Consider the following 15,061-nt stretch of genomic DNA (forward strand, 5'->3'; position numbering starts at 1 on the left):
CTCACCTCCTTTATCACCCATCATTATCACTCCTCTCTCTTACCTTATTTCTTTATTATTATTTTTTTTTTTTTTAATTATAATATCTTACATACAATCATTTTTCTTACCTCTAATCATTACACTTATACCAATACAAACCAAGATTCCAATTTTCTTAAAAACTCCCCACTTTCTGAAATGGATACATCAAAAAGAAATGGAGGGAGTAAATTATTCTAAATATAGAATGACACTATACAGTAACATTTAAAGGTATGAGAAAAAGAAATTGTCAACTAGATGCAGAAGTAACATCATCCAAGATTGGATTAGGATTATTATACTTGTACAATATGGCACATAGGAGAAAGTAAGCAAAGTTGACCGTTGCAACAATTGCAAGCACCCAACAAGCATTATCAACCCTACCGAGGTTTATATCATTTGGTAGCCAATTACTCGTTCGACCAACCAAATCTATAAAGGCTGAGCTCATGTAATAACCAGCCGCAATATGCAAAGATATCATAGCAGTTGATGTACTCCGTAATGACTTGGGAAATTCTTGATAATACAAAGCCACCTCCGGTGAAAAGTAAAACCCTTCTCCAATACCCATTATGATTTATGACTAATGGAAATATGAGCCATAAGGCCGATAGTGGTGCCACAACGTTATGTTGGATTAGCTTGTGTCGTTTTCTTTCAATAAGAGCAAAGGCTATCGCGGCAAGGATGTTGCTAACGTGGCAAACTCCGATTCCTTGTAAATATGTCAAACGTCGACCAGTGAGTTTCTTGTAAGTAGGGTATATGAATCGATCGAGTGAAGAGGAAGTGATGGCCGTGAATACAAGAGTGACGACTGTGAATGTTCCCGCCGGAATTTCGAAATTAGAACCCATATGTCTATCCATCACTAATGCCATAAGTACAGTGAAACTAATGATAACTCCCATTGCACCACTAAGCAAAATGCTACTTGACCATAGTGGCAATATTTTGATTAGCTTTTTTACGTCTTCTACAGTACATTGGCTCCATGATTTCGTTTTTGTGCCATTTTCGTGATTTTCTCCTTCTTTAATGAATGCTGCCTTGTTTAGGAACCTTCAATGTGAAATATATATTAATTACAAAAATATTAATAACACATGATTTCACATTAAACCATTCCAAGTCACTGGAATTCAAGTTGTTAGCTAGAGCTACATTCACCATCAAAATCACGATATTTTCTTTATGCATAGTGAACTAGTGTGCATGGATGTTCATAAGTGGTCTAGTGGTAAAGGTTTGTATCTCATAACTTTGAGAAAATAGTATCATACCTAACCAAAGGCATTGTGGGGGTAAAGATCCCGTATACAATACTTTTTCCTCCCCCCCACAAGAGGTTGGGCCTACCCAATTTAAGTCAGACTAACCTACATGTATATATACATGCAAGGTAGCACAGTTTACTTAACCATATTACGGAGTAAAAACTATAGGAAATACATAAGGCAGCAAATTAAAGATACTTATGAAATGCATACCTGAGACTTTTGGTAGGCTCTCCATAGGTGAGTTTTGATAAAAATAACAAACTTGTCCATTATGTATTGGTTTAGCCATTTTCATATTTCTGAAAGCAGCAACAAAAACCCTAGCTATACTAGTGAAAGGGCTTCCTTGAGGTGGAATTTTTCGATAGATTCGTGATCCAACTACGAATAGGGCAACAGCAATCAGATTCGCAGCAAGAGCAATGACAAATGAAAGTACCCAACTCACACTAGTTTGGATATAAATAAGGAGAGTGTATCCAATAATCCAACCAACATATAAGAAGCATACAAACCAATTGAAGAAGCTTGCTTGATGTTTAGGCTTATCTAATTGATCAGCTCCCATTGTTGCTAGTATGTATCGCGTTCCTCCAAGTCCAAGTGATGCTAATGTAAGAGATGTGTAAAGAAACGAGTATTGGGAGGTTGTTGGTGGTACACAAGTTGAGTTAAGATCACATTTAGGCGGCCTTAGTGACTTGATTGTAACTATTAAGGTGAACATGAGAACTCCCTGAAAAATGTAACCTTCTATTTAGCCTTATGCCAATGGAAATAAAAATGATTTTTATCAATAAACAAATAACATACCAATAATGAAACAATGGAGGAAATGAGTGTAATGGAGAAGGATCCGAAAGCAGAATCAGCAAAGATGGCGGCGATGAACGGAAACAAATTGATCAATGCACTAAATATGTTGTTAATCTGAGCAGCAGGGATGTTCTTCACGTTGAACATACTAATAAGGAACACTATTAAATTGGAATACCATGCTCCTGATGCTATACCTAGTCCCAAACTTGTTCCTGCAAAACATACAGTTAAAGATAAGGACAGTGTTTTGATCCGTCTAATATTTAATCCTATCTTTTGATAGTAAGTGTCAGAAAGTAAGTGTGAGTAATTGTGTACCATATCGAAAGATGAAGCAAAGAGCTTCTAATTTATGATCTAAGTGGGCTACTCCTCCTATTGTCAATTGGTTTTAGATGGAACCTCACTTGGGTTATGTTAGTGGGCTTTTGTTTCCCGACCGTTATAACAAACTGGTTAATAAAACTATCAAATACGTTTAGCTTAAGATTTATAGCACTTGATAATTTTAAAAACAGAGCTCTTTAATACCAGAACAACTATTCTGCTAAACCTCTGTTCGAATTTTTTGCTAAAAGACAATGTTAATAAAAGATGCTTAGCTATTCTGTTGTACTATGCTTCGGAAAGTGTAATGGACTGATTAAACACAATAAGTAAATTAGGAAACATAAACGCCCAAAGCTAAACACTCGATTAAACATAAGATGTATTACTGATTCATTGGGCATTAATTTACCTGTTAATATAAATTTGTGCTTCCGGTGAAATGAAATGCGTAGAACTTAATTTGTCCTTTATTTTTATGGTTCTACTCACAGCCTTCGGCGAGTGGACTAATTTTCCGCGGGAGTTCGCATGGGTACCTTAATGGGCAGCATCCCTTCCAGTTGAGATTTTTTTCATTCCCAAGGCTCGAACCCGAGACCTTGGTTAAGGAGCAAGAGACCCTTAACCACTCATGCCAACCTCAATTGATTCTCATAATCCTTTATAGTACTAAGTTAGTACTACTAACATATTCAATCCATTTTTTCTTTTATTTTGAAACATTATTACTATTAGGAGTTTTTTTGATACATAGAGTTGGAGGCCCTATAGTATACTGGATATAGGTTCGAAACCACAACCACACGATCATGGGGACAGTGAATTCGTGAAACCATTGAACTCAACTCCGTCTCATTACTAAACAATATTGTAACCAGTGGCGGTGCCAGGAATTTCTGACTAAGGGTTCGAAATTTTCAGACACATGTAATAAAATTAAAATTCATAGTAGAAATTCAAATTACAACTAATAATTTGATGATACACATGTTCTAATATAATAACATTAAAACAAATTTCAATTAAACACTACGAGTTTTTCACTTCGAGGTGATGGAATTTCACTTTAAGGTGTTAGATATTCATTTTGAGGTGGTTCAAGTGGTATATTCATCAATACAGAAAAAATATGGGGCAAGGAAGATCTACAACACATATAATTTTGTTCTAGTTTTTGAAGTGTACAAGAAAAACCAACAAAAGTAAAGGGAAAAGGTAAAAATATGCTTCCGCTAGGAATCGAACCCTGATTGTCAGGATGATAGTATTGCAGAAGAACCGCTGAAGTACTAATATTGTTTGTGATAATTCTATGCGTTGAATAACTATAGTTTGATGTTTCTTCTACTTAAGCCTAGGCAGTTTTTTCCCCGGCCAGTAAGGGTTCAGTTGAACCCACTGAACCCTTATTGGCACCGCCCCTGATTGTAACCATTGTCTAAACATAACAAGGATGCTATTAAAGGAACATGTTACATGGATAATTAGTGAAAATAGAGAGAAGAATTAAGAAAGAAACCTAGGATTAGCATGGAGCTGAGCCACCCTCCTTTGCCATTATTGATTTGTTGTTGTTTTATGTCTTCATTTGACTCCATTTTACTGCCTTCTCTGTTCTCCCCAAACTCTATAGATTTTGTGGATGATTCCATTTTTATGCAATCCAATCGGTGATGGAATAATAATTGAAACTCACATAATATATAAACTTAATTAGACATTATATTTCCTCAAAAAAATAAGGTTAATTAAACAAATATAATATGATTAATATCTCATCGAATCATTTTTTGTATTTTCTAGTAATCTTCCAAAAAATAAAGCCCAACCAACTTGGGTATGGCTTATGGGTAGGTAGGTAAGTAGGCTCCAAAAAAATCCTTATCTATTTTTTTTTTTTTTTTTTTTTTTTTTTTTGCAAATGTGAACAATTTGTGAACGATTTCTCCATTTTTGCAAATATTTCAACTTATAATACAGTAGTAGCACGACTGTCTTATTTCTTTCCACCAACTTTGGGTGGATTATATAGCGATTAAGGTCACGTTCTTTTGGACTTACTTTTTTAACTTTTTAGTTAATTTCATTTTAGGTCCAATAAGTTTTGTTAGGTTTATATTCTATACCAGATTAGTTAAGGCCATATTTATCCGGTCAATAAGATAAGAGCCTATAAGTATATAATTACATATAGCAAAAGTCATTTAGGACGATTGTTGTTAATGAAGTGATGAATACTAGGATTGAACAACATAACAACAAGCTAGCATATGATGAAATAAAGATAACGGCCAGTTGGTTGAATTTTGTACTACAAATCATAAGGTATCATCCATGTCATTCTTATTTTCTACTCCGGTGTTATCTTTATGGCCCAATTCCCACTTGTATAGTGTTATGACTTATGATGAGTCAAAGACTTTAATTTAGACAAGCCGCCTCTAGCGCAAAGGCTACACATACCCTGGGGTATGTAGACCCTTACATAACCTATTTTTTGATTGGTTTATTATTGTTCCCACTCCCAAATAAAATCCATATTCCTCTAAAATTAATTTTCTTTAAGCTGATTTGGACCAATAAAAGACCAAGGTATGTGAGTCCTACATACCCCTGGATATATGTATCATCTTCCCGCCTCTAGCCAGTAGAAGAGGCAAGAATTGAAGGAAAAGAAAGCAATAATGAAAACTACCTCAAACTTTACTAATCGAAGAACAAACAAGGGTGCATGAATGATTTTTTTATGTGCAAATGAGTCACAATGGGCTATACGCCTATACAGATTACAAATTGGGGTGGGTAGATAGTACACATGTTCTTGGATTTAACCACTAGACCAAAATCTTTTTTGTGGGGTGCATAAATGAAGAATGTACATAGACACCTTTGACCCTTTGTTCCAAGCGGAAATTTTGTTAAAATTGGGAGTATCATTCTTACTCAATAATGGACCAGAATCATTATCATTTCATCCTCATTCGAATTATAAAAAAGACAAAAAAAAATTGACCAAATGAATGGATTAGAAATTCACAATTTAATAAAAGGAAGCCTATATGCTTACTAAATGGACTTCAGAGGAATAAAGTCCATTTGGGCCTTTATGTATGCACTTATATTATAACATACTTAAGGCCTTAAAATGGATGCCATTAAGAATAAAAGATATCTACTCCGTAATATTTTCCATTTTCCATTTTCCATACACAACAAGACATCATCACATCACACTGTTTAGAAATAAACCACGTGAGTAACATAAAAAATAAATTGTGTGTGTACACAACATGATGAAGAGAATAAAGTTGTTACATTTCATTCTGATACAATAATTTGATTTTCAGCAGACTCATTATTTGTGTACTTGTATAATTTAGCACATAAAAGAAAATAACCAAAGTTAATAGCTCCAATAATAGCAAGTGTCCAGTAAACTTGATCCAACCTCCCTTGATTAATATCGTCCGGTAACCATGAAGTCCTCCGTTGAACCGAGCTTATAAACACAGTGCTAAGGTAATATCCGACGGCCATATGCAAAGAGGCTAACGACGCGGCTGTACTCCTTAGTGATTTAGGTAGTTCTTGATAGAAGAAAGCCAACTCTGCCGGGAAGTAAAACGAGCTAGAAACACCCAACAATCCTAATGGCAAAATTAACCATAATACTGAAATCATCATATAGTTATTATTAGTATTATTAAGCACGTGATCATGAAGTCGTCGTCGTTTGTTCTCAACGAGAGCAAACGAGATCATGCTTAGGAAAGTGAGGAAGTAGCCATTGCCAACGCGCTTAAGAGGTGATAAAGGTCGACCAAGAGTGGTTTTCCATAGTGGATATAGTACTCGATCAAGAAAGCAAAGTGCGATGGATCCACATAGTAGTGGAAACACTAAGATGCTTGCAGCTGGGAGCTTGAAATGTCGTGTGCCTAGGGTTCGATCCATTGCCAATGCTTGGAGAATAACTAAGCTTGCACCAACTCCGGATATTGTGTTGAGTAATATACCTCCTGACCATATTGGTAATGCTTTTATCAGTTTCTTTAGGTCTTCTACTTCTTCAACCGTGCATAATGTCCATGATTTTTTAAGGGGTTTTGACTCTTGATGATCTCTACATCTTTTTATCAAGGCAGCTCGATTGAAAAACCTACAGTACGTTTATCATAGTTAAACATTATGCGGTTAATCAAGATATTAATTTTAGAGGATTCATACTTTCGATCATCTATTACTATCTATTACTATTTGCACAAATATTAACACAAAAGTAGAAAATATTAGTTGAATATATGGATAAATGAAGAGAAATGTCTAAAAATGTGGGTGAGGGTAAGAATAACCATGAATTAAATAAGAGAACGTAACGTGGGTGGAAACTTGTAAATATTGTGGGGTGAAAAGTGTAAGTAGTAAATTTTCATGTCCAAAAATAGAATAAAGCAAAGTGTAAAATACTTTATGAAACGGACTAAAACGGAAAATTTAAAGATCATTTTGAAACGAATGTAGTATATATTAAGAATAATTAGGCCCTAGTGTTAAGACTTGAGTTATGCTGACATAATATGTGCCACGGCTAGTTTAAGACCACACATAGCTAGACACATACGTAGTAGTAACCTATAGCACTGAAGTGGGTGACTCTTGAATAAAGAAGGGCATGGGCGCGGCGGGTCTCGGGCAAGACCCATGAGACCCAAAACCGTATCCATATTTTTCACGTACGTGGACTCGGATTCATTGGGTATGAAAAATTCAGAATCTTACCCTGATCCAATGGGTCTGGCGCTAGGGATGGCAATCACATCCGAATCCGAACCGAGTCCGAGCCGATCCGAAGGAAAAAATCCGACCCGAATCCGAGAAAAAAAAAGTCCGAATCCGAATCCGATTAAAAACATCCGAATCCGAATGGATATGGATCGAATATGGAGTCCGCAGAGACTCCGACCCGAGTCCGAATCCGAGTCCAAATCCGACCCGAAATTATTTCAAAGTGATTGTTTTTCGTAAAAACATTTTTTAAAAAGGAAATTCCTAATTTAATCTAATATATTTAATTAAAGCGCATATATTTATAATTTATTCATTTATTAGAAACTCATTAGATTTTGGTAAATGAGAAATAGGATTTCTAATTTATTTTAAAATTAATAAATACAAGTTCTATGTAAGTAAAGTTAACGCATGATTCGGATTTGGATATGGATTTGGATTTGGATTTGGATTTGGATATGGATATGGATTCGGATTTGGATATGGATAAATTTTTTTGAGTGCGAATTTTAAATGGATTTGGATATGGATATGGATATGGATATGGATGCAATTTTGGAGTCCGAATTTTAAATGGATATGGATATGGATGCAATTTTAGAGTCCGAATTTTAAATGGATCGGATTTGGAGTTTACTACATCCGACCCAAATCCGATCCATTGCCATCCCTATCTGGCGCGGCGGGTCTTGGGTCTAAAATGGGACCCAAATTAAGTTTAATATTTTATTAATTTTTAACCCTTTTTTTTCTAGGTCATTAATTTGACCATCATTTACCATCACATTTGTGTATAAAATATCATAAACTAGATTTTAGCCCGTGCGATGCACGGATTCTATTAAATTGTTATGTTTAAATAAAAATCCTATGTATATACTACTTTTATATATTAGATTAGATTAGTTTTTGATTTTGCATTGAATTTCATTTTAGATTTTTTTTTATTATGAAAGTGTTTGTTTTTTGATGAAAATGTATATGCGTAATATTAATAAATAATTAATAAAAAATATTTACGTGAAAGTTAATCATTTCTTTACGTGGCACTCGACTTTTTTAATTCAAAATTAATTTTGAAATCTTATTTTTCATTGGCGGAAAACCATTAGATTTTTCTATGTGGCGCTCTACTATTGTATTAAGGTTTGATTTTAAGTTGAATTTTATTTATTTTATTTTAGATTATTGTTTGATTTTAAAATGAATTTTATTTATTTTATTTTAGATTATTGTTTGATTTTGGATGATTTTATTTAGATTTATTTTTTAATTATTAGAGTGTTTGATTTTAGAGGGAGTTGTATATATTAGTAATTAATTAATTAAAATATCTACGTGGCACCTAATTAATTATCTACGTAGAAATCGATTATTTTTTAATTATTATAGTGTTTGATTTTCGATGGAGTTGTATATGTTAGTAATTAATTAATAAAAATATCTACGTGACACCTAATTAATTATCTATGTGTCACCTAATTAATTATCTACGTGTCACTTTATTTTTTAAATTCAAAAAGAAATTAGAAATATTATTTTTCATTAATTGGCCGAAACCATTAGTAATCCTAGGTGGCGCTCTAATATTTCAGCAAATATTCCTCCATTGGCCGAAGCCATTAGATTTTTCTACATGGCGCTCTAATATTGGATTAATGTTTGATTTTAAATTGAAATTTATTTATTTTATTTTAGATTATTGTTTGATTTTGGATGAATTTTATTTTAGATTTATTTTTAAATTATTAGAGTGTTTGATTTTAGATGGAGTTGTATATATTAGTAATTAATTTATTAATTAAAATATCTATGTAGCACCTAATTAATTATCTATGTGGCAATCGATTATTTATTAATTATTAGAGTGTTTGATTTTCGATGGAGTTGTATATATTAATAATTAATTAATTAAAATATCTACGTGGAACTTGATTTTTTTTAATTCAAAAAGAAATTAGAAATCTTATTTTTCATTGGCCGAAACCATTAGTAATCCTAGGTGGCGCTCTAATATTTCATTAAATATGCCTCCTTTATATATGTATATTAGATTAACAATTATTTTACATACAATCTAATGTGGAAAATATGTCTAAATTTAAAATAAATTAATATGTTTTTATTAATTTATTAATCAAATTAATTCATGGGTCGGATATGGATCTAAACATATTGGACCCAAAAGCATACCCGTTTTTTAAGAGTTTGACCCGGATCCTCCAAAATTCAATAGGTCTAAAAGAATTGGTTGTGGCTCATGGACCCTAAAAATTGGGCGGATCCAACAGGGTCTGGTTCGATTCCTAGACGCATGCACATCTGTATATATAGACTTGACAAAAACTTAAATTGAATATTGAAAATCGATTCAAAACTTAAAACCCAATGTTTGAGTTAAATAATAAATGAACATACCTAAGACTAGAAGTTGGAGATCCATGAAGCATCTTTAATTTTGAGGTACCATAGAAGTAATCATCTCCAACCTTTTCTCCAGCCACTCTATCACCCTTCCGAAACGACGCAACCAGAACACGAGCTATACTGATGAAAGGGCTTCCTTGTGGCACCACCAGCCGATAAAAGCGGGACCCAAACAGGAAAAGTGCAATGGCAACTGCATTGACAGCAGCACTCAGCCCAAAACTTAAGGTCCATTTTCCTTTATCTTGGAGGTATATCACAGCAGTAAAGCCTATAACAGAGCTAGCTTCGATGGCGAAGATGAACCAGTTGAAGAAAACTCGCTGCTGTTCAGGTGTTTTGAACTGATCTGCTCCCAATGCTCCTATCACGAAACGAGTCCCCCCGAATCCAACCATCGAAATTGCTAACGTGGCGTAAAGGAAGGCGTACTCAAGGCTTGATGGAGGGTTATTGCATGAGGAGGTTGTGTTTGTGCATGGTGGAGGCCTTAATGTTGGGATTGCAGATGTAAGGGTGAACATTATTGCGCCCTATAATTTGCATGCATAAAAATTTACCAAATTAATTTTGCTAACAACTACCTTAAACTATGTTTTGGTGTTGAAAACACTGTCAGTCCGTTATGCATGCACTTACCAATTTTCTTATTTTAAAATTAATATTACATTCGTTTTATAATGATCTTTACCGTTACTATTTAAACAAATGTTCAGAAAAAAGAAAATTTATAAGAAATAGAGTGGAAATATGTAAATTTGTAGGGTAAGAAAGGTAAGATGGTATATTTTCATGTCCAAAAATAGAATAAAGCACATTATGAAACATTCTAAAACAAAATGATCGAGTAAAGATGGATCATTTTAAAAACAATGTTATTATATATTTATCATTTTTTTACCGCTTTAAGTGATTCAAAGCAAAATTTTCTTCTTTTTTGGCAAGGATTTCATAGAGAAAGTTAACATACCAGTAAGGAGACGAAGGAAGAAACAAGGACGACGGAGTAGGAACCGAAGAGAGAGTCGGCAAGGATTGCAGCTAAGATGGGAAAGAAATTGACACCAGCACCCACTACATTGTGGAATTGAGCAGCTGAAATATCCTTAATGTTGTATTTCTTCATTGCATAAACCACAATGTTTGCATACCAAGATGTTGCTGCTAGTGTTAATCCCATCATACTTCCTGCCACATTAATTCATCATACACTTGTTAATACCAACCCATTAATTGACTCTTTAGTATATATGTCAAATTTTATTAGCCGTGTCGAAAATGTCAATTGTATCACTACTACAAAAGTATGTAGAACCTCTTCTTACGACTTACTACCTCTGTTTCATAGAGATCTTTACAATTACTATTTGCACAAATATTAAGATAAAAGTAGAAAAGTTGGTTGAATATAATAAAAAATAAATAAAATAAGATAAATGTGTAATTAAAAGGTGGATGAATGTAAGAAAAAAGTGAATAAAGTAAGAAAAATAAATGGAAAATTGTAAATATTATGGAGTACCAAGGATAAGTTAGTAACTTTTCATGTCCAAAAATAGAATAAAGCAAAGTGTAAAGAACATTATAAAACAGACAAAAACGAAAAGTGTAAAGATCATTTTAAAACGGATGGAGTATGATACAATCATATTCCAATCGTTCAAAATTGTCTAGTTAATACTCCCTCCATATTTATTTAAAAGATACACTTGACCGGGCACGGGTATTAAGAAAAAGAATTGAATGAAATAAAGTAATTAAACAAGTGGGGTTATGTAGATATTTTAATAAGTAAAACAAGTGGGGACCATGACATTTTAGGGAGTGGGGGATGGGGTATAGTTCTGAAATTATTTGTTTAATAGAGTGGTGGAACATAAGATATATTAAATAGATTATTTAATTAGATGGTGGGGTTACTAAAAATAGCAAGTGTATCTTTTAAATAAATACGGCTGAAAAATGCAAATGTATCCCTTAAATGAATACGGACGGAGTAAAAGAAACTTCCAGACCTAGTAGATAGAGTCAACACATAATTTACACCTTGCTAGATGAAACTCATAACCCGGCTCGAAATAAATTTAGTCATCTTATTTATTTTATTGTTTTTTAAAATTTGTTTTGGTGTGTGTCACTTTCTCATTTAGTTTTACTTTTTTGCACATTTTTAATTTCTCTTTTAGTTGTCACTTGAGTGTATGTACTAGCTCTACTTTCAATAGTATTAAAATGGAAGGAAAGCAAGAACCCTAATTAATTGGTTAATGAAAAGGAAAGTAGAATCATTAATATATTACCCCATCTTATGAGACTAATTAACGGCGTCGAAAAACTTAAAACGAGGTGGGGTGTGGGGAGAAGGAAAACAAATCTTCCTTTTCATTTGAAGATCATAATACATGTCCCACAAAGACTCTTTTTTGTTTTTCCCTCAAAAAACAAAAAAAAAAAAGACTTTTTTTTTTGTTTTGTTTTAGAGCTCACCACTTTCATATATTGCATTTTTATAATAATCTAATTATTCACGGATAATAATCACAACTAATGTGTAGACTGGTAATTACTCGGATTTCTTCTTTGAACAATTTAATTTAATTTTTGCTTGACAATTGTTTCTTTGGAGTATTATATTTTCTCTCCATACAATTAAATTATTTGGTATCAAATTAAAATGTCTTGCCATCGATCAATACCTAATGAAAGTATAAAAATAATTGAAAAAGTTAGTAAATAGTAATTCTTAAAAATATTTATTATTCCGAAGTTATATATATTTACGTGGAGTAAAGATCAAATCAAATAGTTGGCTAAGATGATAGACTTCTACCTTACATAGTTACATCTAATTGAATTGAACTTATTAATAGTGTTAAATTAAATTCAACTGGAATTATGGGAAGAACGCCGAAAAGACCTTAACAGACCTAAGATGTGGTATCAAATAGGTGTAGAGTATGTTTTCTTTTAATTTGGGAGCACAATGAAAGTAGTACGTATCATACTTGTATGTACACTAGGTCGTACGTAGGATGGACACCCTTCTGATACACAATAATATAACGAAACACTGAATTACGTGCCCCCAAAACAAACACTCCCTTATGAACACAATTTAATCATTCGGATAATCTCTATGTTTGTGAAATTATGTTTAAACAAATAAACATGTCAATGCAAATATGCGAAGCATAAAGCTCGCTAGAACAACTAGATAAGTATGCAAGGGATTAGAAATTAAATGGCAGAATTTTATTTGGACCGAATATATGTTCTCTTTATTTTTTACTAGTATTGAAGCCCGTGCGATGCACGGGTTTGTCAATTTTCATACATATCATCGTATAGAAATAGGTATTTTATAAATTATAAGTATAATAGAAAGTAGAATTCTATTGTATGCTTAATAATAGTTATTATGATTTAAATTTATGATATGAATTAATCCAAATATTGAAGGTTTAATATAAATAAAACTCTATTACATATTTGATAATTATCTAGGCATAGAGTGTTTTATAGTATTACGAATATGCATAAGTATGTAATGGTATAGAATGAAGAATTGTATAGAATGGTCACATAAACTCTATTAAGGATATGCATACGTATGCAATTGTATAGAATGAAGAATTGTAATTATATCTACTTTTCTTAGTTGACTATTCTATCCACTCTCAATGGTATTTTGTCTTTGTGAAAATTCAAAATTTGTAATTCTATCTTATTTTTTTAAATAGGATAATTGTATTTTTTTCTGTTATTTACTTAGTACTTATTTATCTTTTTTATTCTTAGTAAAATTTATCTCTTATTATCTTTTATTAGGTGCTTATTTATCTATTTTTATTTTAATAATCTGAAATATATTATTCAGAGATTTGATGACATGGAAATAACGCATGCCCATCCAAAATAGTCCGCTATACTACGTATCAAAACTAAACAACGCTTTCTAATACATATGAACCTAATAAAAAACACAAATACGATAACTACTCAAGACATAGGCATTTAAGTTTATAGACATAGCAAAATCATGATTGACCAAAAATGTGTGATATGCCAATAGCCCATAAAGAGATTTATGAGAACAAAGCATATAAACTTAGACGACATGGTTAGCAAGATGTGTCACAGAAAAACCATCAAAGAAACAACACAACATATCAACTGTTTCCCACGAATCAGAATTCACACCTTAAGCAGACACCCAAAAATAACAACACTGGATAATAATCTCATCTGTCCCCGGGGTATAATTAACACCACATTGCGTCACATTGCATATTTTATCACAAAAACGTAGAAAGGAAGTAGGATAAATTCCCATCAAAAGCTTATATGTATATATATAAAAAGATTGAAGAGAAGTAGGATAAATTTTAGTTGGAATCTATCTTATCATATTATCTATCATCTTATCTTATTAAGTGGTCAATCATGGCAAGACTCTAATATTCTTTATTTAATTAATTAATAAGTTAATAACATGTGATGACGTGGAAATCCTACGTGGACGCTCTAAATGTTCTCCAAAAAACTCCCCTTTATATATATATATTAGATTATTTTTTATTATTCTTCTTTTCAATTAATTAAATGCATGTGCTGCTCAGTTTTTTTTAATGCCTTTTAGATTAGAGATAAATTTTGCATGAAATTTATTTTGCCAACAGTTAATTAATTACGCTCTCATCATTTTTAAGCATATCATGTTCTTCTATATAAACACGAAAAGCTTAGTTCGTACACAGTAATTGAGAATATGCATGAAAAAATTGCAAGGATAATATCCGCTTACTTTACATACACACAACTCACTATAATGTGTAGTACGATTGTACGAGAAGTACCATTTTAGACACGAAGTATATGTACTTTGGGTGCTTCTAATAACTAATTGTTGGATCATGCGCTAACGCGCGTGGTCCCCCAAGATATTAAAATTAGTGCGTAAATTAAATCAGAAAAAGGAGAAAGTGAAACAAAGAAAAGAAATTGGAAAATATGTAATTAACAAGGTTTGAACCTAGGTTGTTTGAACGAGCAACATAGAGTATCTAAAGGGAAGGAATGAAAAAAAATTCTTAGTAATAGTGAATTTCACCATTTTGTGACTCATAGCACTATTCTTAAGCATAGTACTCCAATTGTGAGTATTTTAAAGGTTTGGGATTTGCGCAAATTAAAAAAAAAAAAAAAAAAAAAGTGGGAAAGAAGGAGACCTATGATGAAAGGTAAGGTGACCCATCCTCCTTTGTTATCGTTGACGCATATTTGTTCATCTTGAAGAGATGCTTCATCTTCTTCACCTTTCTCATAGTGTTCCATGGTCGTCGATCACCTTGAAATTCTGAATACTATGTTTTAGTTTTAAGGTTTGA

The 15,061-nt window shown here is 32.5% G+C and overlaps 2 protein-coding genes across 2 annotated transcripts; both read right to left on the bottom strand.

The window, feature by feature from the left end:
• Nucleotides 1-117: 117 nt before the first annotated feature.
• On the bottom strand, nt 118-4,663 carry LOC110798841 (protein NRT1/ PTR FAMILY 2.7-like). The gene is given in 7 exon segments (XM_056834324.1): nt 118-604; nt 606-1,092; nt 1,521-1,557; nt 1,560-2,046; nt 2,124-2,341; nt 3,979-4,167; nt 4,648-4,663. Coding segments are annotated over 7 exon segments (1,764 nt in total). The 3' UTR covers nt 118-274.
• Nucleotides 4,664-5,644: 981 nt separating this feature from the next.
• Nucleotides 5,645-15,061, bottom strand: LOC110798843 (protein NRT1/ PTR FAMILY 2.4-like). Its single transcript, XM_022004043.2, has 4 exons — nt 14,903-15,061; nt 10,645-10,862; nt 9,666-10,207; nt 5,645-6,618 (listed from the first exon to the last, which is right to left on the bottom strand). The coding sequence occupies exons 1-4, from the start codon at nt 15,006-15,008 to the stop codon at nt 5,778-5,780; spliced, it is 1,707 nt and encodes a 568-aa protein (XP_021859735.2). The 5' UTR covers nt 15,009-15,061; the 3' UTR covers nt 5,645-5,777.

Source organism: Spinacia oleracea, chromosome 1 (assembly GCF_020520425.1).
Source record: "Spinacia oleracea cultivar Varoflay chromosome 1, BTI_SOV_V1, whole genome shotgun sequence".
Classification (NCBI taxonomy): Eukaryota; Viridiplantae; Streptophyta; class Magnoliopsida; order Caryophyllales; family Amaranthaceae; genus Spinacia; species Spinacia oleracea.

Bases quoted from the DNA above. Each gene is read 5' to 3' on its own strand.
- LOC110798843 (XM_022004043.2), bottom strand. From the start codon at position 15,008: ATGGAACACTATGAGAAAGGTGAAGAAGATGAAGCATCTCTTCAAGAT. The intron at 10,863-14,902 runs GTCTCCTTCTTT...TTAATGTGGCAG, and splicing joins CACCTTACCTTTCATCATAG to GAAGTATGATGGGATTAACA. The intron at 6,619-9,665 runs GTATGTTCATTT...AACGTACTGTAG, and splicing joins TCTCCAACTTCTAGTCTTAG to GTTTTTCAATCGAGCTGCCT.